This window comes from Cnephaeus nilssonii (genome assembly GCF_951640355.1).
Source record: "Cnephaeus nilssonii genome assembly, chromosome: 3".
In the NCBI taxonomy this organism is placed as follows: Eukaryota; Metazoa; Chordata; class Mammalia; order Chiroptera; family Vespertilionidae; genus Cnephaeus; species Cnephaeus nilssonii.
The window spans coordinates 41,982,200-42,004,536 of NC_137074.1; the positions used below are offsets into that span (position 1 = coordinate 41,982,200).

General features: G+C 51.0%; 2 protein-coding genes across 3 annotated transcripts; both read left to right on the plus strand.

Annotated features, from left to right (window-relative positions):
• The first annotated feature begins 895 nt into the window (after positions 1-895).
• AP2M1 (adaptor related protein complex 2 subunit mu 1) lies at positions 896-10,092 on the plus strand. 2 transcript variants are annotated; one of them, XM_079765367.1, is made up of 12 exons: positions 995-1,009; positions 1,628-1,745; positions 3,001-3,117; positions 4,856-5,121; positions 6,065-6,147; positions 6,752-6,887; positions 6,977-7,118; positions 7,687-7,806; positions 7,899-8,034; positions 8,137-8,234; positions 8,709-8,820; positions 9,487-10,092. In XM_079765367.1, the coding sequence occupies exons 3-12, from the start codon at positions 3,044-3,046 to the stop codon at positions 9,619-9,621; spliced, it is 1,302 nt and encodes a 433-aa protein (XP_079621493.1). In that variant the 5' UTR covers positions 995-1,009; positions 1,628-1,745; positions 3,001-3,043; the 3' UTR covers positions 9,622-10,092. The 2 variants fall into 2 exon arrangements, with proteins under 2 accessions (XP_079621492.1, XP_079621493.1); XM_079765366.1 differs by lacking the exon at positions 1,628-1,745 and having other exon boundaries at positions 896-1,009.
• A 153-nt stretch (positions 10,093-10,245) lies between these two features.
• On the plus strand, positions 10,246-21,953 carry ABCF3 (ATP binding cassette subfamily F member 3). The gene is made up of 21 exons (XM_079765294.1): positions 10,246-11,783; positions 12,010-12,157; positions 12,276-12,355; positions 12,759-12,805; positions 13,000-13,097; positions 13,196-13,318; positions 13,480-13,746; positions 14,054-14,134; positions 14,212-14,271; positions 14,367-14,423; positions 14,536-14,558; positions 14,663-14,718; positions 14,832-15,032; positions 15,130-15,206; positions 16,389-16,433; positions 16,518-16,650; positions 17,256-17,344; positions 17,448-17,539; positions 17,721-17,853; positions 17,997-18,084; positions 18,178-21,953. Exons 1-21 carry the CDS (start codon positions 11,597-11,599, stop codon positions 18,334-18,336), a joined length of 2,244 nt encoding a protein of 747 aa, XP_079621420.1. The 5' UTR covers positions 10,246-11,596; the 3' UTR covers positions 18,337-21,953.
• The last annotated feature ends 384 nt before the right edge of the window (positions 21,954-22,337 follow it).

Sequence of the window (22,337 nt, forward strand, 5' to 3'; positions counted from 1 at the left end):
AGAAGAGCTAACATATTTTCTTCAGGTCCTGCAAGAGCCAGGCATGCCTTTCATGTCTGAGGGTTGGCTCTGTCTTCTCAGCTTGGATGTGAAGATTAACTCTGTTCAGAGAGGGAATTTCAAATCCCATGTCCAATTAAATTAAATTCACCAATGGTTTTCTAAACAACATATCTGCCTCTCACTAGAAGGCACACATGTTCTGGCCTTGAGGAACTGACAGCAACATAGGTATAGAAGAAGTAGGAACATGGACATAGTCTTGAAAAGCTTTATCTAGTTTCTTCCAAGTATTTGCCTCTTCACTCCCTGTTCCCTTCCTTGGGTCTTGATCCCTGGAGAAAGGCTTATGTCTGGCAAATATATACAATGAAAAATTAAAATTTGGGAGAGTCAGGGGTGGTGTTAGAAAGCAGTAAATTCAGCACAAACACTTCTACTGCCAAGTCGTGTGTTGTATGGAAAGTAGTGAGGACAGCCAGTCCTCGGACTCTGGAGACACTAAAGGCCTACAACGATCCAAGACTTAACAGATGGACTTCTAATGGTAGTAATCCTCGGAGGCTCTCCGAAACACTGAAATAGGAACTGGAGGGACTTCAGAGACTACAATTCCCAGAATGCTCAGTGGGGGGGGGGGGGAAAGGACGTGAGCGGAATCGGATAGGCTGGGATGTGCCTTTCGGCTAAGGCTGGATAAGGCCACTCCTAGCCCACCCCCAAGGAACTCCTACTACTCTCCCGTTCGAAGGTTCTCGAAGTCAGTCGGTAGTTGTAGTTTTGCTAAATCTAGAGAGCTTAAAATTGTAAGCGAGAAAGCCCGAGGACCTGATGGGATTTGTAGTCCGTGCGGGAGCCCGACGCGCAGGCGCAGGCGCAGCCGAGGCCGGGGCGGGGCCGCGGCACTGCAGTGAAAGCAGAGGCAGCGGGCAGGCGAGCAGGGGGCGGGCGGACATCTTGGGATCCGGAGAGTGGCCGGGCGGGCGGAGCAGCGGGCCGCGGACACCAGGTGAGCTCGGGATCAGGCCTCACGGGAGGAAGGAGGACGCCTGCCCAACTGCAGCTTTGCCCTTCCCTGCACAGGGTAGGCGGGAAGCTGCCCACACCCGGGAGTGGCCTCAGCCTTTTAGATCCCAGAGGAGCTGACGGCGGGTGGAGACGCCCGGGGCGCGGTTGCAGGACGGGCGGGGAGCGCGCCCTCCACCTGACCCGCCCGGCGCCTTCCTGGAGAGGGAGACCTCCTAGAATCCTCCCAGGGCAGGGACCCCGCGCGGCGCCCCCTCCCTGGGATGGTGACAGCACCCCTACCCCTCGACGCCTCCCCTCGGCCCCTGGACTGTCTCCCCATCTCCTAGGACAGTGACACCCCCTGGGCCGCCTCCTTGGACCGTGACAAGCCTCCCACCCCCCTCCTCCCCGCTGAGTGACAGCCTGAGGCTCTTATTCCTCAGGCCTGTGACAGCGCCGCACCCCGTGGAACCATCTTTTCCCGCGATGTCTTCCTTCCCAGGGCAAAAGCCCACCATCCCCTCCTGCCTCTACACCTGAACCCCAGAGCAGGCTCCGTCTCCCCAGCGTCCTCTGTTCACCACTGCCAGGCCCCCCCTGCCGTTTTTCCTCTTCAAAGCCCTGACCTTTGCCACCCTGAAACTCCTTCCCTGGCCTGATCCACACCAGCCCCGCTGCTGCTGTGGGCTCACCTGAGTGTTCTGCCCGCCGCCGCCGCCGCCAGGCTTCCCGCTTAGGTCAATATTCCGTCCCCGTCTGGGGCCCCAGCTCCCCCCCGAAGCCTTGGTACCTGTGAACTTGGTTCTTTGCCCAGGCTCTACCTCCATCTTGCCTTTCCTCTCCTGGACCCTTAGGGACTGAGGCATGGGTTGTGCCCAACACCTTCAGAGACCTCTCACTGAGTCTGGGAGACCTTGGTGGCCATAGTAATAGGCTTTATTTTACAGTTTAGAAAAGTCTGCTAAATTATACCCCTGTGAAATTAATACCAGGGCTAATCCAGGAAATCTAGAACTAAACGAACCCTTTTTTGCCCTTGCAAACGGTCTACGTTAGTTTGACCCAAATAATTTGGATAGTTGGGGCATCCTGCCCCTCACAGGTAGGCACCCAGGCCAGAAGTGGGTCTGGAATCACAGAATTTCCACTGGAAGGATCTCTTAACTTTATGTACCTGCATCCCGCCCCCGCCTCACCCCCCCCCCCCCCCCCCCTTATTGTACTTGGGAGCTGAGAGGGAGCCTCCCTTTTTGAAAGGAGGGGTGGTTGCCAAAAATAACTACTAAGCAGCTTGGGTCGTGTAAGTGTAGTCTGTCAGGGCTGGGACCTTTCTACTCTGCTCTTTTGCCTGCTTATCTGACTGCCTGGGGGAGGTTGGAGCCACACTTGGGGATCTAAGTCAGGGCCTAAGGCCTCCTTTCCTCCTCCCCCTCCCCCCCCCCCCACACCCTTCCCTGGAATGTTTAGATTTCGGTGAATTAGCCAGAGATTCAGGCCCTGCCCCTTCTCCGAAGGGCTGTGGAGACTGAGACTTGGTGCTCCTACAGCCGTCCCTGAGCCCCAGGCCTGAACCCACGGGAGTAATTCCTGCCACCATTCCTGCAGCCACAGGCAGGCCTTCCCGTGGACTCCCTGGTGAGAGCCTGTGTGAGAGGCTGCACAGGAAGGGGCGGAAAAGGATCCTCGCTGAGCTCAGTTCTGTGAAGAGGGGGAGGGGCTACTCTCTGGGCTCAGCCCCAGAAAAGGGAGGATCAAAATGGCCTTAGTATCCTGGGCCCAAGTCCCTCACCATTTCTTTCTCCCGTCCAGTGTGGGATAAACAGGAACTGGAGCCTGGCTAAGGGGAGGAGCATGCCTGCAAGGGCTGCAGGGTCACTTGCTGGAGGGTTGAGTCAGGGAAAAAAAAAAAAACCATTGTGACCTGCACAGCCCCACAGTGGATGTGGGCAGGGGTTCTGAGGCCTTCCCTTACCCTGCCTCTGCCTGTCCTAGGTCTGTTCTCAGAGCGATGGGCTGTGGAGACTGAGCTGCCGCCATGATTGGAGGCTTATTCATCTATAATCACAAGGGGGAGGTGCTCATCTCCCGGGTCTACCGAGATGACATCGGGTGAGTCCCCTGGCTGAACCAGCTGCGCCCCACCTTCCATCCCTCCTCCCCAGCATGCAGGATTAGGTCTGTTCCTATCAGTCACTTGACTTGGACCCCTCCCTCCCCCTCCCCCTGCTGCATCATGGAAGCTAAGCATGTACAGCCTGGCTCCCATGAGGTCTGGTAGTATTGGCCTGGCTACCAGTTGCTGGCCCCCAGGTGGAATTCTGCCTGCTGAATTCTGACGTGGCCCTCGCCGTCTTAGGAACTGCTGCCTTTACTGCCTCCTGTTTCCCTTAGTGACAGACCTGGTTGCTGGGATGAGTGCTTTTGCCTGGGCTGGTTGATTCCTCCTTTGAGGAGGAGGGAGACCTGTCTCCTGGGTGGAGTTAGTGGCCAGGCTGGAGGTACTAATCCATCTAAGTCTTGCCTTCAAAAGCCCTTCTCATGATTCGAGTCTTCACTGGATTCTTTTGAAAGCCTCTCCAGGCAGCCAAATCCTCTTCCACTCCCTTTCTCAGAAAGAGGCAGGCTGCTGACTTGGCTGTTTTCAGTTCCTCTGGGCCATTCTTGGAGGAGAGATTGCGAGCACTGAGGCCCTCCCTGGGTCACTGAAGGAAAGGCAGAAGGTCAGGGAGGCCATGCTGCCCTTTCTGGCCTATCAGAGTAGACCCAGAATAGCTTCTTGTTCTGGGTCCCACAGACCTTAACAAGTGGGCACAGCCTTCCTTCTCATTCTGCCCCATCCTGCACGCTACTGTTCTTTCCTGAGTGAGCAGCTCTAATGAGGTTAGGCTCCTCTGGTTCATTGTTCTTAGGCCTGTTTTTCTTCCTCAAAGATCTTGGGATAGACAGTCAAAGAATGGGCTTGCTGCAGTGCCCCAGCTCGTTGGCTTTTGGCTCCCAGGCTGATGGACTGGAGTGGCCTTTGTGACTATTTGTCCATTGGCTGGTGGTGGGGCATGAGCTAAAGATGTGGCAACACCTGGATTGCCTGAGCCTGCTGGCTACACCATCCGCACCCTGCTCCGGCCCTGCATGGACCTGGTTAAGCTAAGGCCAGGGCATACCCCATCTTGCATGCTTTGCTGTGCTCTCCACCCCTTGCCTGTTACTTGTCTGTTTTTACCTCATGGTGTGTGCTGCCTACCCCAGTGTGTTGTGTGTCTAACCCTCTCTCTCGTTGCTGTCACTCTCCTCTTCTTGCTGGCGTCATTTCTCTCATCCCATCTCATTGGCTGCTGTAGCAATAGGTAAGCAGCCTGTTAAGCTGCCGCCCAGGTACCGGAGGGTGGGGTGTCCTGCCCCCCATCCTTGTTTTCTTCATCCTTTTTCATTCCCTGAGCTTGCCCTGGAATTGGATCCCAGACAGAAATGGGTGGCCCAGCTCCACAGGTCCTTGGTGCTTCTCCCTCAGTAGATTGGAGCCTTCTCTGAAGTCACGCTGGCTTTGTCTAACTTGTGGGGGAGCCAGCCTTCCCCACTGGTGGGATTACTAGTGGGAAGACTGGGTCTCTTTCTCATGTGGGCCTGGAGCTCACTGAGAAGCTAGAGAAGGGCAGCTGGGAAATTGGGGGCATCCCTAAACTTGATGGACCTCACTTTATTCAGGTTACATCTGTCTTCCTATCATGGCACTTTAGAGTATGTGTCAGAATTCAGCAGTGAAGTGGGGATGCTGTTAGTAGCTGTGATTGATCCCTGTAGAGTGAGGTTTGCCTGAGTGCTGAGCAGCCCGTCTACCCTTTTTCCTCAGGAGGAATGCGGTGGACGCTTTTCGGGTCAATGTCATCCATGCCCGGCAACAGGTGCGCAGCCCCGTCACCAACATCGCTCGCACCAGTTTCTTCCATGTTAAGCGGTCTAACATCTGGCTGGCAGCTGTCACCAAGCAGAATGTCAATGCTGCCATGGTCTTCGAATTCCTCTATAAGATGTGTGACGTAATGGCTGCCTACTTTGGCAAGATCAGCGAGGAGAACATCAAGAACAATTTTGTGCTCATATATGAGCTGCTGGATGGTGAGACTGGCGGAGTGGTGGGCCTAGGGTGGGGATGAACCTGATGGGGCCTGGCCTCGAGGTGGGAGCAGGTCTGAAGCTCCAGTGGCTTCTGAACTTCCTTCCCTAACTATGTGGTCTTTTGAGCCCTGACTATGTGGTCTTTTGAGTCCAAATCCAGACCTAAAGTCTGCTCTGAAGTAGAACACAGAAATAGGCGCTAGTGCGTAGAGGAGGTCTTTCAGGGGGCTGAGAACCTGACTGGGATTTGGTGGCTGGGACTCCTGCAGTAAGCACTTTGCACCCTCTTACCTTTGTGGTTTGGGCCTTAGTTCATGACTGTCCTCCCAGCTTTCCATCTCAACACGTGCCTCAGAGCCTGGAGGAGGGTGAGGTCTTACAGGCCCCTCAAGTGCATTGCATTGTTATCTTGGCTCCTCTGTAGGGTATGATTTAAGTGAACAGAGTCATTCCACCTTCCCAACATCTCTCTGTTTTCTAAGGCTCAGTGCTTCTTGACCTCTCACCCACTGACCACATGACGCTTCTACTGATTTTCTCCATTTGATAAAATCTGACATTTTAGAGAGAGGAAGGGAGGAGAGAGAGAGAGAAAAATAAATGTGAGAAAAAAACATTGATTGGTAGCCTCCCATATGCATCCCAACCCCAGGGACTGAACCCAGAACCTGGGCATGTGCCCTGACCAGGAATTGAACCAGGGACCTTTTGGTGCACAGGATGATGCTCTACCAACTGAGCCACACCAGCCAGGGCAGAATCTGACATTTTCTTATAAAGCATACATCCCAGAGTAAATACTACAAAGCTAGAAGACTTTACTGCAGGTGATCCCACACTCTTCTGGGGCTGTGCTGGCTAGACATGCCTAGGCCAAGGAAGGGACAGGAATGAAAGAGCCTTCAGCTTTCTCCAGGATCTGATGGTTCCCTTCCTTTTGCAGAGATCCTGGACTTTGGCTATCCACAGAACTCGGAGACAGGCGCACTGAAAACCTTCATTACCCAGCAGGGCATCAAGAGCCAGGTATTGGAATTATACAGCTACAGTCCGGGTGGAGCCCAACCCCTTCATCCCAGCTGGCCCCTGAGCCTTGTCAATGCTGACTCATGAAGCTGCCTCTAACAGGAAGTGCTGGTCTGATCTTTCTGCCATGACTGCAGGCTTATTTTCCCATGTGGCCCTCTCCCAACCGAGGTGCAACTGACTCAGCATCTCTGTTACTGGGAATACAGATCAAGCAGTTTCCTTTTGCACTGGGGGAAGGAAGAATGGGGGTTGCTCTGGAGGCCTTGGTTCCTCAGGAGGAGAGAGTTTGGACCCTCCTCTAGGATCCAGGCCTCATAGCCTTCTTTTCTGCCTGTCTCTTCCCATCTGCGCTACCCTACGGCTTCCTGTGGGCTCCACATTGGCCCTGTGGCCTCCAGCATCAGGTAAGGTATTCCCTCAACTTCTACCCTTGCAGCTTTGCTCCCTTTCTTCAGGTCCTGCCCCACTGGGCCTCTGGGGGAAGATGGGTTTCAGGGCGGGGCCTAGAAGGAAAGGGATGAGGATGGAGTGGGGATAGAGACAGGATGATTAAAAGTGGAGAGGAGTGAGGCCATTGCTGTTTTTCTCTATTTCCATGTAGACAAAAGAGGAACAATCCCAGATCACCAGCCAGGTGACTGGGCAGATTGGTTGGCGGCGGGAGGGCATCAAGTATCGCCGGAACGAGCTCTTCCTGGATGTGCTAGAGAGTGTGAACCTCCTCATGTCCCCACAGGGTGAGAGCCCTCTCATGATAAAGCTGGCGGGGGGCTGGGGTAAGGTCCTGGTCCTGACTCAGCTTCTCCATTTGTCTGTCCATCACCAGGGCAGGTGCTGAGCGCCCATGTGTCAGGGCGGGTGGTGATGAAGAGCTACCTGAGTGGCATGCCTGAGTGCAAGTTTGGGATGAATGACAAGATTGTAATTGAGAAGCAGGGCAAAGGCACAGCTGATGAAACAAGCAAGAGGTGCCTGAGGCAGGGGAGCTGGTGGGAGAGGGTGGAAATTGGAGGGTTGAGGGGAGCCTGGTGAATCACAAATTCTTTCTGGACATCATTTCTGCAGTAATATAAACTCCCTCTTCCCAAGGATGTACTTGGCTAGTTGCTCTTGACATCTGTGCTTAAGAGAGAAGAGGGAATTGCCCTCGTCCTACTCAGAGAGTAAGCCCCTTTACTTGGTCCCCAGAACCAAGGCTTTTCTGTATATACTGCTGGCCTCTGCCCAGTGTACCTGAAACCTCTAGGTCCTAAGCAGCTGAGCTCTCAAGAGATGATGAGCTTGCAAAGCTCCCACTGATCCCTAATTCTGGGGCAGGGACCCTTAAGTCAGAAAACTGTATTGGGACAGTTTTTATTTTTCCTAATCTTTATTGTTGAAGGTATTACATAGGTCTTCCTTTCCTGATAGCTTTTGATAGTGTATAGTGGGAACCTCACCCAGGCTCTGACCGCCTTTGTGGGTGGGGCAGCCTCCCAGCCTAAATCTCTCCTTCCACTCTCCTGTACCGATGACACTTTGAGCCCCTTCTTGCAGCGGGAAGCAATCAATTGCCATCGATGACTGCACCTTCCACCAGTGTGTGCGACTCAGCAAGTTTGACTCTGAACGCAGCATCAGCTTCATCCCACCAGATGGAGAGTTTGAGCTCATGAGGTGCCACTGGGATGTGAGGAGGCAAGGGCAAAAAGTGGGGAGAGGAAAGAGGACAGACTCTGCTATGCCAACCTTGCTCTCTACTCCTAAAGGTATCGCACCACCAAGGACATCATCCTTCCTTTCCGGGTGATCCCACTGGTGCGGGAAGTGGGGCGCACCAAGCTTGAGGTCAAGGTGGTCATCAAGTCCAACTTCAAGCCCTCACTACTGGCTCAGAAGATTGAGGTGAGGACAGGGACTTGGGGAGGAAGAAGCACTTGTCTTCAGGAATAAAGGCAGCTGATGTCAGGGCTTGACAGAGCTTCCTGACAGGTGTGTTACTTCTAGGTGAGGATCCCAACCCCATTGAACACAAGTGGGGTGCAGGTGATCTGCATGAAGGGGAAGGCCAAGTACAAGGCCAGTGAGAACGCCATCGTGTGGAAGTGAGTCTTTTCTTCATGAGGCCACAACAGGGCTTAAGAAGCCTCGATGTACCCTCATTCCGTTTTACTGTTCGTCCTCTGAGTGTGTATGTGTGTTTTTCGGGGAGGGAGTGGACTGCCTATTTGCTTCTCCAGGAGCTTCTATTTGCTCTCACCCTATACCTATGTGAGTGTGCCACCTGTTTGCACTTGGGTGCATGCCTACATTTATTTATCAGGATGCTTTAACATTTTCCCATGTCTGTGAAGTAAACAGTAAGGGATGGCATGACCATCTATCTCAGCAGAAACTGCAGCCCACAGTGCTAAAGGAATAGCAGACCCAAGGTTCCATAGCAAGTGGTAATCCAGGTCCTCACTGCATTTTCTTGTCCTAGCACCTCCCACAAGCTCCTGGGTTCTTTCCTCCCACCCCTTTCGAAATTCCTCCAAGCTTCCAGCGGCACTTGCTGCCCATTGCTACTGTGTTCCTAGGATCAAGCGCATGGCAGGGATGAAGGAATCGCAGATCAGCGCAGAGATTGAGCTGCTGCCCACCAATGACAAGAAGAAGTGGGCTCGACCCCCCATTTCCATGAACTTTGAGGTATGGCGGAAGAGGGGCCTAGAGCCATAGCAGGGTATGCTGGGAAAGATCTTGGAAGTCATTCATATCAACCTCTATACCTACTACCTGCAGATTAGCAAACGAGGCCTTGAGAAGGGAAGTGACTTTAATTCATAGATCCATTTCTTCCCCTTTCAGGCTTCCAACTAGAAATTGCTATTCACACTAACCAAAATCTTTACCTTCTTTTGGCTTCTTGTAAGATAATTCTTTGGAAAGCTTTAGATTGCTGGAATGCCAAATAAGACACAAAGTTTACTTACAGACAGGAAAATGAGCTGACTTTGCTTTGTGCAAATTATGTTAGACATACAATTTTCTCCACCTTATTTTTTAAGTCCATAATATTGAGATGTTCTAAGTCAGGTCTTTGGTTGCTGCTTTCTGCAGATTAAAAGAATTGATTCAAGTTATCACAGGCAGGGCCTGACTTCAAACCCAAATGATTACTGGTTACTCTTGGATATGCTTTATTCTTTAGTAACCTTTTGGAGGACCCCCTCACTACCCCAACTTCTTTCAGGACACTAATCGTTCAATCACCTGTAGTAAAAGAGATAAAGGTAGGGCGGGGCCACAGAACTTCCCAGAAGAGAGAGATTGACTGGAAGGCCACATTCCTAACTGGAGCTGTCCCTTGCCCAGGTGCCATTCGCACCCTCTGGCCTCAAGGTGCGCTACTTGAAGGTGTTTGAACCGAAGCTGAACTACAGCGACCATGATGTCATCAAATGGGTGCGCTACATTGGCCGAAGTGGCATTTATGAGACACGCTGCTAGCTGCCTAGTGGCAGCTAGCCCGCCTCCCCACCCACCCACCCTCTTCCACAAGTCCAAGTGCCCCAGCCACCACACATCAGTGTCTCCTCCCTCCTGCTTTGCTGCCTTTCCTTTGCACCAGCCCCTGAGTCTAGGTCTGGACCAACCACATCGCAAGTAGGACTGGTGGAGCTGTCCCTGGGCTCCCTGGGCAAGGTGGTTTCTGGGGCTCCTGCTTCTCCATCCATCTGTCTGTCCTGGCCCAATGCCAGGCTCGATGAGTTCTGTGACCAAAGTCAGGTGGGCTTCTCCCCTCCCCTGTGGCCACATCTCTCAAGTGGGAGGGTTGGTTGCCCTTCACCTCAGAGCTCCCCCAACAGCTAGTAATGGATCCCTAGCCCTCAATCCCTATTCTGCTTTGGGATAGTGTGAGCTTCATTTTGTACACCTGTGACTTTGTCCAGTTATAGACCCAATAAACTGTAGAGTGAAGTAGCTGGCTGTGTTGATGCAGGGGGGGTTGGGAACTGGTGGGACTGCTCTTCCCATGTCTTACACTGCCTGCTTTGAGTACAGTTTTCTGTTTTGACCTCTCAAGACTTCTTCCCTTGTCTTGGTCTCAATTGTTAGGCCCCTCCAAGGCCATCCAGTCCCTAATCCTAATTTGTGTTCACCCCAGGTCTTCTGTCTCCTCTGAAAAGAAAACAGCTTCAAGGGCCAGCAGCCCCACCTGGCCCCAGTTCCCTGAGGGTAGAGATTCTTTCTCTAATTCACTCCTAGCTTTAGGCAGATAAAGGAGATTTACCCTCACCAGTTTTTCCTTGCTTGGTTTCAGCCTTTTTGAACCTAAAAAATCTAGAAAGTTTCAAAAAAACAAGTAGCAAAACATAATGGAACACTCATGTCCCATCATCCAGTTTCAACAATTATCAACTCATGGCCCATTCATTGATCAATCTGTGTTCATACTTAATTCAAGTGTCCTACAAAATTTTTAGTTTGCATCTGGATCCAAACAAGGTCCATTGTAGTAGGTGAATGCTTCTTACAAATTTTATAAACCACAAGTTCTCCTCAGCTCTTGCAATGTGGAAGAAACCAGCTATTTCTGTACAATACATAATTTCCCCCTCAGAATTTCTCTTTCCCAGTGTTTCCTATAAAGTGGTTATTAGATCTAGAAGCTTAATAGCTTCTATAGCTTTATTTTTATTTTTATAGCTTTATTTTAAATATCAGGATTGACTGATTCCTCACAAGGATGAATAATGTAATTTTAGGTGGCAATTTTAGAGCAGGGTTGGAAGAGTGTTCACATTAAATGTAAAGCAGTAGCATCATTAACTTATGAGAGAATCCGGGAAAGGAAGTAGTCTTTAGAGTTATTTACTGAGATTCAGGCCGCAGAGAAGTCTGCTTTGGGTTTAGGTAGACTTAGAGAACAAATACCAATGAATTTACACAGGCCGTGTTGTCCATCTGGTTTTCTCCACCTGGCTTTCTTGCCCTTTGGCAGAGTGAGGCTGTGCCCTGGGGTGGTGGAATAGGCAGAACTTGTATTGAGCTGCAAGCCTCGAGCAGAGCAGGCGAGCTTCCAGGCAGAGAACAGCCCATAAGGGTTGGGAAACATAATAACCGCGGCTGCACAGAACTGCGCAGGGGGCTTCTGAAAGCTCAGGAACCAGCGTGAGTCAGCAAACCTCTCGGCTGGCTCCAAAATGGACCCGCTCAGGCGTGCAGCCTAGCAAGACCAGTGTGCTTTACCCACCCGCCGGCCTTTAGGGCGGTTCCCACCCGCTGGACCTTTGGCATTCGAGTTCTCCGCCTTCCGGAACGCCACCTCCCAGAAGGCAGCGAGGGCCGCACGTGTGGCTACTTTTTCAGCGGAAAAGGCGTTGCGCAAGCGCAGAGAGCAGCTCTGGCGTAGACACAGTGGTGCTGGCGCACGGTTCTTTCGACCCCGCCCACCGGGTTCCGCGCAATCCACGCTTTACTTATGTCACCACTACGCATGCGCCATGAAAGGAGGGACGTGCTTTCGGGGGAAGGGCAGGGGTGGGCCTTGGCCGGGGTCTCACCGCGACTGCGCGGAAGGGAGCCGGACTGTAACATGGCGACTTGCGCTGAAATCCTGCGGAGCGAGTTTCCCGAAATTGACGGACAGGTCTTCGACTACGTAACCGGTGAGCCCAACCGAATCAGCGTGCTGGGGAGGCCAAAGTGGAAGTCGGGTGGGAAAGACTAAGGGAGGGCAGGGCCGGGGCCGCTGCTGGGCCTGGCCTCTGTGTGACCTCTTGTCCCGAGGGCGGGATAGGTCCGGAGCCCAGACTCGGGTCGCGGTTCCGGGGTTAAACTCCTTGTGTGTCCACCCTACCCCGGGTCTTCCTCGACCTGCCCCGCCCCGCCCAGGCGTCTTGCACAGCGGCAGCGCGGACTTCGAGTCTGTGGACGACCTGGTGGAAGCTGTGGGGGAGCTGTTGCAAGAGGTGTCCGGGGACAGCAAGGATGACGCGGGCATCAGAGCCGTGTGTCAGCGCATGTACAACACCCTACGCCTGTACGTGGCAGGGGGCTTGTGGGGAGATGGGAAGGGGAGGCAGGAGGGAATAAGGTCTGATGGCCCAAGAGCTTTTTCCTCAACCCCTAACTCTGCGCTTGCCGTCCCTACCGTGTAGGGCTGAGCCACAGAGCCAGGGAAACAGCCAGGTGCTGCTGGACGCCCCCATCCAGTTGTCAAAGATGACGGAGAACTACGGTGAGAAGGAGGGAAGATTGAACTAGCTACCCTCTCCTTTTCCTCAGCCTCAAGGCCCCAGCCACCTGCCTCCTGGAGCTCAGAACTCCTGGCACCTCTTTTCCATAGGACAAGATTGTAGAAGCTAGTTGATGTCTTTACTGAAGGCAAAAGAGCCCATTGATGAAGGGAGTAGGGTTGGAGGGTTCTCCAAGCTCTTGGCAATGGTATGAAGCATATGGGCTTTGGAGCTGGACAAACTTGGGTTCACCCACTCCCCACCCCCTGTTGTGTGACTTACTAACCAACTGCATGCTCTTGTTAGAGTTGCTTATCAGCTTTGTGTCTGGTTTATATTAGTTACTCAAAATATTAGTTTCCCTTCCCTCAGGGAGAAGGTGACTGCTTTTCTTCTCGTCTACAGACTGTGGCACCAACCTTCCAGGACTGCTGAAGAGGGAACAGTCCTCGGTGAGGAGGAGGATGAAAGGGAGGGGCTGTGTATGGTTTGGGTAGGAGTTGACTGTTTCTAAATACTGGACTATCTTTCTGGGGGATTTCTGAATCTTTAATTCTGTTCGTCATGGATAAATTGAGAGGGTTAACTTAAGGTGCTCTCTCTCAGCCTACACCCTAGGGTGAAATGGTTTTGTTTGGACCCTTAGACAGTGAATGCAAAGAAGCTGGAGAAGGCTGAGGCTCGACTAAAGGCAAAGCAGGAGAAACGTTCAGAGAAGGACACACTCAAGACCAGCAATCCTCTGTGAGTTTAGCAAAAAGGGTTAAGAGAGCAGAGCAGTCTCTGCTGGGATGAAAGGGTGGTTGGGAGTGCCAAAAGCCATCCATTTCTTCTTTTAAAAGAGTCTTGGAAGAGGCATCAGCCAGCCAGGCAGGCAGCAGAAAGGAGAGTCGGTTGGAATCATCTGGCAAGAACAAATCCTACGATGTGCGAATTGAGAACTTTGACGTGTCTTTTGGCGATAGGTGAGGGAGTGGCAGTGGGGGATGTGATACTTTTCTTTTTCCAATTAAAGAGAATTTGGAGAGATTAAATGGGGCTAAAAGTAATGTTAGGTTTCTGTTGTTAAACTTGCAGTACACCGATGTCTAGAGCACCCTTTGACTTCTTCCTGCTGCCCCTGCAGGGTCCTGCTGGCTGGTGCAGATGTGAACCTGGCATGGGGCCGCCGCTATGGGCTAGTGGGCCGAAACGGGCTGGGGAAGACAACACTGTTGAAGATGCTGGCCACCCGGAGCCTGCGAGTTCCCGCCCATATTTCCCTGCTGCACGTAGAGCAGGAGGTTGCTGGAGATGACACCCCTGCTCTGCAGAGTGTGCTGGAGAGTGACACTGTACGAGAAGACCTCCTGCAGCGAGAGCGGGAGCTCAGTGCCCAGGTTGCTGCTGGCAGGTGAAGGCTCCGTGCTAGGGAAGGACAGCAACAGCTGTCCTTCACAGAGTGCCTGCCATACTGTCATAGTCCAAAATCCGCATGCCCATCCCAGTGAGCAGGAGAGCTTAGAACTAGCACTCTCAAGCCCTTGTCCCTTCCACAGTGTCCAAGGCCCTCAATGCTGTGAGCAAGTCATTCCTGTACTCTGTTCTTGTCCCAGCAAAAAGGCAGCCAGTGGTCTGCTTTCCAACAGCATGGGGTGCAGGACATCCTCTTGAACTGCTCCTACTCAGGCTGATTGCTCTGCCCCCCATTTCCATCCCAGGGCCGAGGGCTCAGAAGCTGCACAGCTGGCAGAAATCTATGCCAAATTGGAGGAGATTGAGGCTGACAAGGCACCTGCCAGGTATTTGAAATTCTCCCTTTCTTCACATTTCACCTTTCCCTTATGTTACCTGTTCCAACTGGGTTCTTCACTTCTAGGGCATCAGTCATTCTTGCTGGACTTGGCTTTACCCCTAAAATGCAGCAGCAGCCCACCCGGTGAGTGGCCCTTGCCATTCTTGACTGTGGTTACTGTTGGCTCTGCCCCTGTGCTGGTGAGCACCCCCCTCTCATGCGGCTCTGTCTTTCTTTAGGGAGTTCTCAGGTGGCTGGAGGATGAGACTGGCCCTGGCCCGGGCCCTGTTTGCTAGGTGAGTCTTCTGGGCCTGTATATGGATATTATGGAGGATGGGCCTTGGCACTTAGGGGTTTGCAATGATCTCTGACCTAAAACCTCAAGCCTTGCATTCTTCTTATCCATAGGCCAGATCTTCTGCTGTTAGATGGTAAGTTTGAAATGTGACACCTTAACTTCAGGGTGGGAAAAGGTGGCAACACCCAAGTTCCTACACCTCCAGCCCTTCAACCCCAAATGTGTCCACTTTTCCAGAACCCACAAACATGCTGGATGTAAGGGCCATACTGTGGCTGGAGAATTACCTGCAGGTGAGTGCCTACAGGTGCCGGAGTAGGTTTGGGGGAAGTCTGCCTCCAAAACACCTAGAGGCTGGGAGCTGACTGCCCTCCCAAACTGGGCCTGCTGTCCTGTGACCCCTCAGACGTGGCCCTCCACAATTCTGGTTGTCTCCCACGACCGAAACTTCCTGAATGCCATAGCCACAGACATCATCCACCTGCACAGCCAGCGGCTAGATGGTTACCGGGGAGACTTTGAGACCTTTATCAAAAGCAAGCAGGAGCGACTACTCAACCAGCAGCGTGAATATGAGGCACAGCAGCAGTATCGCCAGCATATCCAGGTGTGGGAGCCGGCAGGACTGAGGGCCCCATCCCATGGGTATTAGAGTTGCAGGGAGTAAGGGAGCCTGACCAATGCCTGCACTCATCCACCCGCAGGTTTTCATTGACCGGTTTCGCTACAATGCCAACAGAGCCTCTCAAGTACAGAGTAAACTCAAGATGCTGGAGAAGCTGTGAGTACAATGTCCCATAGCCCTGACTCCTGTTCTCTTAATTTTTGCCTCATTTTGCAGGCCATCCTTGCCCTCTCATTATAGGCCTCCCCTTTTCTAGAAACCAACTTGAACTTCCTCCCCTACAAGAAAGTTAAAAGTTTTATACTGTTCTCAAAGAGTTAATCTTGTCCCCAGCCTCTAGTAACCACTAATCTGCTTTCTGTTTGTGTATATTTGTTTATGCTTAACATTTAATATAAATGGAATCATACAATGCGACCCTTGTGTCTGGCTTCTTTTGCTTAGCATAAGCAAAAGAAGAATGTACAGTCATGTGCTGCTTAATGTCAGGGATACATTCTGAGATTGTTGTTGGGCAATTTTGTCATGGTACGAACATTATAGAGTGCACAAACCTAGATGGTATAGCCTACTACACACCTAGGCAGTATGTTATAGCCCATTGCTCCCAGACTACAGGTCTGTATGGCATGTTATTATGCTGAATACTGTAGGCATTTGTAACAATGGTAACTATTTGTGTAACTAAACATAAAAAAGTTACAGAAAAGCCCAGCTGGTGTTGCTCAGTGGTTGAGCATCAGCCCATGAACCAGGAGGTCACAGTTCAATTCCCGGTAAGGGCATATGCCTGGATTGGGGGCTTGATCCCCAGTAGGGGGCATGCAAGAGGCAGCTGATCAATGATTTTCTCTGATCATTGATGTTTCTATCTCTCTCTCTCGCTCTCTGAAATCAATAAAAATATGTATTAAAAAAAGAGAGATGCAGTAGCCACAGGATATTTACAGCAAAAAGTACATAAGTAGCGTAGTCATTTATTATCATTATCAAGTATTATGTGCTGTACGTAATTACATGTGCTGTATTTTATACAACTGGCAGTGCAGTAGGCTTATTTTTACTAGCATCACTACAGACATTGTGCTCTGACATTATGACTTGGCTCTGATGCCACTAGGTGATAGGAATTTTCTGCTCCATTATAACCTTATGGAACCACCCTCATGTTTGCGGTCTGTTGTTAACCTTGTTATGTAGTACAAAACTGTACTCGAAAATAAGAATGTTATCTGGGTGGTGGGACTACAAGCTTTTCTAAGTTTTCTCTGAGCATGTATTTCTTGTGTGATTGGACAAATAAAAGTCATAAATCTAGACTGCCTCCTCTTTTCTCAGGCCAGAGCTGAAACCTGTGGACAAGGAGTTGGAAGTAGTGATGAAGTGAGTGCTGGGCCAGAGGGGCTGGTTGGAAGCTCTTGTTTCTGGCCACCGCAGTGCTGTTCATCCCCACCTTCCCTCCCACAGGTTCCCTGATGGGTTTGAGAAGTTCTCACCACCAATTCTGCAACTAGATGAGGTGGATTTCTACTATGATCCTAAACACGTCATCTTCAGCCGTCTCTCCGTCTCTGCTGATCTTGAATCCCGCATCTGTGTGGTATGGTTGTTGTTTCTCTGTTCCAGGAGCTGGGACTCTCCCACCCCAGCACATGCTGGGGATTGGCCCAGATCCTCAGGCTGCAGGGGGAAGAGGTCCACTGGGCAGGAGTCGGCCTGAGCCAAGGACTTGGCTATACATATACTGTCCCCATACTCCAGCCTTACAGGGCTGCCCTGCAGAGGTGAAAAGAAAGCCTGGCATGGGGTACTTGATGAATACTTGAAGCAGTATTCTGTCTTGCTCATCTCTGCTCTCAGTTTTCTCAAACCATGGAACATAGAGGAGAGAGTATAGGCTTCAGGGTCAGACTTCAGATCCTGACTCTGCCGTTTCCCAGCTTTGTTACTAAACAGTTTTCTCATCTATAAAATGGAGATAGCGTCTACCTCACTTGATTATTGGGAGAGTTAAATCCCCAGCACTTACTAGGTACTCAGGTATTAGGTTCTCTACATATTATTACCCCCTTCATTTTTCTTTTGAGTTTCTGAAAAACATTTTAGTTGAAAGAGTCATTGGGACTACCCAAGTCCAATTCGCCTTTCCTTTCCTTCTGTGTCCTATACATGTACACTCTAAAGTTCTCATGTTTCTTCTTATAGGTTGGGGAGAATGGGGCTGGGAAGTCTACCATGCTGAAGCTGCTTATGGGGGACCTAACACCTGTTCGAGGCATCAGACATGCTCACCGGTAGGGCCCACACCTTCACTCTCCAACTACCCCTACACTTGTAGCTACACTCTTTATGGTCCTTGCCTTTCATCCCCTCTTGCACCTTCATTTCTGACTGCAGGAATCTGAAGATTGGCTATTTCAGCCAGCACCACGTGGAACAGCTGGACCTGAACGTCAGTGCTGTGGAGCTGCTGTCACACAAGTTTCCTGGTGTGTTAGGGCTTGGGGTTCAGGAGAAAGGCCCAGGGCTGCTGCCTACAGTTAGGCCTCCTTTGGGGAGGTGCTGAGCAGCCCACCCAAGTCTAGTGTAAGGACAGAGGTATTTGAAGGTGGGGCTGGGGAGAGGGTGAAGGGAGGGAGTTGGGCCATGATGGAATGGGGCCTATTCCAGGACGGCCTGAGGAGGAGTATCGTCACCAGCTGGGCCGGTATGGCATCTCTGGAGAACTGGCTGTGCGCCCTGTTGCCAGCTTGTCTGGGGGCCAGAAGAGCCGGGTAGCCTTTGCTCAGATGACTATGCCCTGGTAAGGCCTTACTTTCTAGAATTCTTGCCCTCCCTGTTCCCCTCTGGCCTAGTAGAAAATGATTCTCTTGTCTTTATGTCAGAGGAGTTCATGATTTCTCCAATTCCCCATAACTATCCACCTTCCTGGGTTCTGCCTTCCAGCCCCAACTTCTACATTCTGGATGAACCCACAAACCACCTGGATATGGAGACAATTGAGGCTCTTGGCCGTGCTCTCAACAATTTCAGGGTGAGTGTGCCTTCATAATGCCCACTCCTTCCCAGGCCTCAACACTCCTTAACCCCCCACCCCCCTGAGTGCCTCTGGTCTCCTGTCTTTCAGGGTGGCGTGATTCTGGTATCCCACGATGAGCGCTTCATCAGGCTGGTGTGCCAGGAGTTGTGGGTGTGCGAAGGAGGCGGCGTCACCCGGGTCGAGGGGGGATTTGACCAGTACCGTGCCCTTCTCCAGGAACAGTTCCGCCGTGAGGGCTTCCTCTAGGCCCAACAAGCTGAAGGCTATGCCCAGGACATGGACTGGTCTCTCAGACCCCTGGGCCACCATGTAGGCAACCATCTCCAGGCCACGGACCTCCCCTGACTTTGGGGACAGCCTTATTCCCAAATCTCTCCTTTTGATTGGAGCATGCTCTGCACAATCCAGGGAACCCCATCTAAGGGTCTGTGAGGACTGGTCTTGTAAGTGGAAGGGGTAGGGGGGTACCCTCTGGGGTTATACTTCCCCCACTGCCCCAGCTCTGACTGGGCCCCAAGTGGCTGCTGTGTAAATTAAATCTTCCTTGCCTCATCTCTGCTGTTCCCTGGCAGGGCTGCAATGTGTTAAGGAGTGTAGGCTCTCTGATTTATTATTCTCCTGTGACATTTGTATCAATCACAAGGAGGGCGTTATAGCATCACCAGCCTTGACCCTGGAAGGAGACATCGCTACAGCCACTGGGGCTCAGAGGTCACCTGCCTGACCTTGCGGTGGGCTGGGCTGTTTGAATGAAGGGCAGTGTGTTACATCACTGTGGTGCTGGTCCCTGTATTGTGGGCTCAGCCTCACTGCTTAAGAGAGTGAACTAATTCTGTAATCCTGCAGCTTTAGACATGGTTTGTCATCTGCTTTCTCCCGTGGTCTCTGGCCCAGGCTCACCCTACTTCTTTGATCAGGACCTTCAGGAGGGTCTGAAGAGAAACTGTCTTTGTCCCCGTTTTGCTTGGGTGGTTTCTTTATTTTTCCTCTAACCATGTACTAGTAAGAGTGGCCTGGGAAGAAATTGAAAATGGTATCTAATGGGAAGAAATAGAGTACTTTGTTTTCAAATTAAGCAGTCTTAAGTGTGGGGTGGGATTTTTTTTTTAAAATATATTTTATTGATTTTCTAGAGAGAGGGATAGAGAGCTAGAAACATCGATGAGAGAGAAACATCGATCAGCTGCCTCCTGCACACCCCGCAATGGGGCTGTGCCCGCAACCAAGGTACATACCCTTGACCGGAATCGAACCTGGGACCCTTCAGTCTGCAGGCCGACGCTCTATCCACTGAGCCAAACCGGTTTCGGCGTGGGGTGGGATTTTTAACAGAGGTAATATGATTTATAAATATTGTTTCTCAAGGGCTCAGCTGCTCTATGTAATTGCTATACAGAAGACACTAACATAGAGACATTGTGTTGCTCTCCGTGGTGATGAAGGAAACCAGTCAACAGAAGGAACTTGCTGGCTTCATGGAGAATTATAGTCACAAAGTTCAACCAAGGAATGTTAACTCAGCTGGTGAGGTTGTTATGGTGCAGGTAGCTGGGAGGGAGATACCTGTTTTTGGAGTAAAGGAGAAGAAAGACAGGAAGTCTCTGCTGATTTACCACAGAACAGGCAGTGATGGACGAATGAAAACAGCGGAAGAGCCACTAATAGGCCTGCCTCCTCAGCCTCTCTCACTCCCTTTCAGAAGTCCACAGGAGAGGTTCTTCTAACTGTGTCTGTGGCTTTGTGAACCCCTCATGCTCCTAAGAGCCTTCTCACAGCCCCCATTGCTTCTGCCAACCTCAGAGGGACCTGGGGATGGGCCAGTCAGGGGCCATCTGGTGTGTGATTTGTGCCTACCTGTTTGCCAGGCTCAGCCCCTTCACCTCACACAAGTTTGTGAATCCTGATATGAGTTCTCCCAAGTCCTTAGAGTTGGTGGGAGTGCAGCTGAAGGGTTCTGTGACAGAATCTGCTTCTTTTGGAGGTAGGTGACTTTGTACAAAGAACATTGGAGTTGGGTCTAAGATCAAGTCCCAGTGCCATTACTGGTAATAGAAGGAGTCACCAGACTAAGAGATACTAGCTGTGTAAGGAATCACTTAACCTTTTTGAATACCTCTGCCTGGTTTCTTGATAGGATTGTGTTGAGGATTAGCTGACAAGCACATTATGCATATGATTCACAAAGTGTGGCCAGTCTGATTTGAAGGACTATTGTGGGAAAAGCAAATTTTCTGAGTGATTCCAGAGGTAGACAAGTTTGGGTTCAAAGGAAGGAAAAATTTTAATAGCTCAGGCTGCCTCCTGAGAGTTAAGTTTCCAGTCTCTGGGACTGTTCAGCCCTGTCAGGCTCTCAAGAAGGGCTCTTTCAGGTTGGTTTCCAATGTCATGACTCCAGGAACAAAACAGGAAGGGCCTGTATATGACAATACAGGCCTATATATCAGGCCTTCAGGGAATTGGGATGAATGAATTGTAGCAGCTGAGAAAGACTACATTAAGGGTAGGGTGAACTTCTGGAGATTAGAAGAGGGGAGCTGGCAGAAGATGGTTGTCTTGAGGGAAAATATAGACAATGTCGACTCCATTCCAGAAAGCACAGGGCAGAGAAATTGGACATGTATGAGTGGGAAGCCCCCTGATCACCACAGACTGCCCATCACAGTAGCCGCTCCTTTCACACTGTGGAGAGCCCATTTAACCCAACCATTGGGAAGCTGGTCCTTCCAACTGCTGAGGTTGGAGCTGCCCTGCTGACGTCAGGCTAAGTTCTCACTGTTTTCCAGGCAAATTTTAGAATGAAATAGGGGAAAAGGTGCCGTTTACCCTTGCTGGCTATGCCCCAGGTTAATTTGTCATTTTAGAATGTAAAATTCTAGTAAAAGTCACTCAGGAAGCCTGGGTCTGGCCCAACCCACAGGTGCAAGCCAAACAACACCTCTAGCATCAGTTTATGGGTCTGCACCAGCCTGAACATGCAGACTGGATGTTGGAACCTGGGGAAATCCCAGCAGGCTAGCGGGCTGGTTTCACAACTTGGCTGAAGGGCCTCTCTGGGTCCCTGAACCTGGAGCGATGGACTCCCTTCAACCTTGCCTCCCAAGTGGGCTTCATTGCACTTTGTGCTTCCCCCGTGATAAGCTGCTTGCCATTATTAAAGTTGTAAATCCCACTTTGCCTTGTTAGCCTAGAAGGCCAGACCATGGCTTGCTCGTCTTTGTGTCTTATGTGCCTGCCACAGGTTGGGTTTCCTGGGAAGCAGTGTGAAGAAATCATGCAGGATGTTTATTGGGGTATGCTGCTGGGACCAACACCAGGATTGAGCAGAGGGAGACGTTGAGCAGCATTGAAGGCCTCGGCCCCACACTCTAGAGCTGGATAGTCCTGCAGAGTTGTCCTGAGTTGAGACAATGGCTCAGGCAGGCCTTTATCTGCTGAGTTGACCAGTCGTTGAATGCTGGCTGCTACAAGATGTGAAGTTGAGAAAAGAAGTTTTCTTCAGCTGAGACAATTCCCCCAAAGGAACTGACAGCTAAGGACTTTGCCATCAGCACTCTTAGCAGCTAGGGCAGCAAGTCCTTCATTCCTGAAAGGAGGTCCGGGCAGCTCATCACAGCACCTACTACAGTGCCTAGCCTATAGACATGTGCTCAATAAAAGTGCTTGAGAAATGAGTATTGGGGGGAAATTATTTGAGGAAAAGTAGAGAATTATATTGGAAGAGAGAAGAGGGGGAAAACCCAAGAAACCAGCCAGAAGGTCATAACCAAAATCCAGTCCTAAGGGCATGGGGTCAGCACAGTGCAGGTGGAGACAAGGCTAGGGAGGATGGTGTGCAAATAAAGCTGTCTGCTCTGCTCAAACAAGGAAGGACTCCTTTTTCTGGGCCAAAGTCTTGGAAGCTTAGGGACCTAAGGAACAGATTTAAAGGGAACCTTTTTGTTTTTAAACCTCGCCTTGTTTCCTTTTAAGACAATGCTAAGGAAATAATTACAGAATATTTATTGAGTTCTTATTGTGTAATAGGTACTTTTGTAAGTCCTTTACCCCCACTAAGTCAATCTTCACAGACCTATTATTCCCATTTTACAGATGAGGAAACAGGAAGTTGACATAGTGGGTGGCAGGACTGGGATTCGAGCCAGTCTGGTTCTAGAGTGCAGCTCTTAACTGTCATACTGTACTACCGCTCAGCTCCTCGTGTGACCTGCTCAATGGTTTTGTTCATTCCATCACTAAAACTCATCAAT

Bases quoted from the DNA above. Each gene is read 5' to 3' on its own strand.
- AP2M1 (XM_079765366.1), top strand. From the start codon at position 3,044: ATGATTGGAGGCTTATTCATCTATAATCACAAGGGGGAGGTGCTCATC. The intron at 6,888-6,976 runs GTGAGAGCCCTC...GTCCATCACCAG, and splicing joins CCTCCTCATGTCCCCACAGG to GGCAGGTGCTGAGCGCCCAT. The intron at 8,235-8,708 runs GTGAGTCTTTTC...CTGTGTTCCTAG, and splicing joins GAGAACGCCATCGTGTGGAA to GATCAAGCGCATGGCAGGGA.
- ABCF3 (XM_079765294.1), top strand. From the start codon at position 11,597: ATGTCACCACTACGCATGCGCCATGAAAGGAGGGACGTGCTTTCGGGG. The intron at 12,806-12,999 runs GTGAGGAGGAGG...TTGGACCCTTAG, and splicing joins TGAAGAGGGAACAGTCCTCG to ACAGTGAATGCAAAGAAGCT. The intron at 14,272-14,366 runs GTGAGTGGCCCT...GTCTTTCTTTAG, and splicing joins ATGCAGCAGCAGCCCACCCG to GGAGTTCTCAGGTGGCTGGA.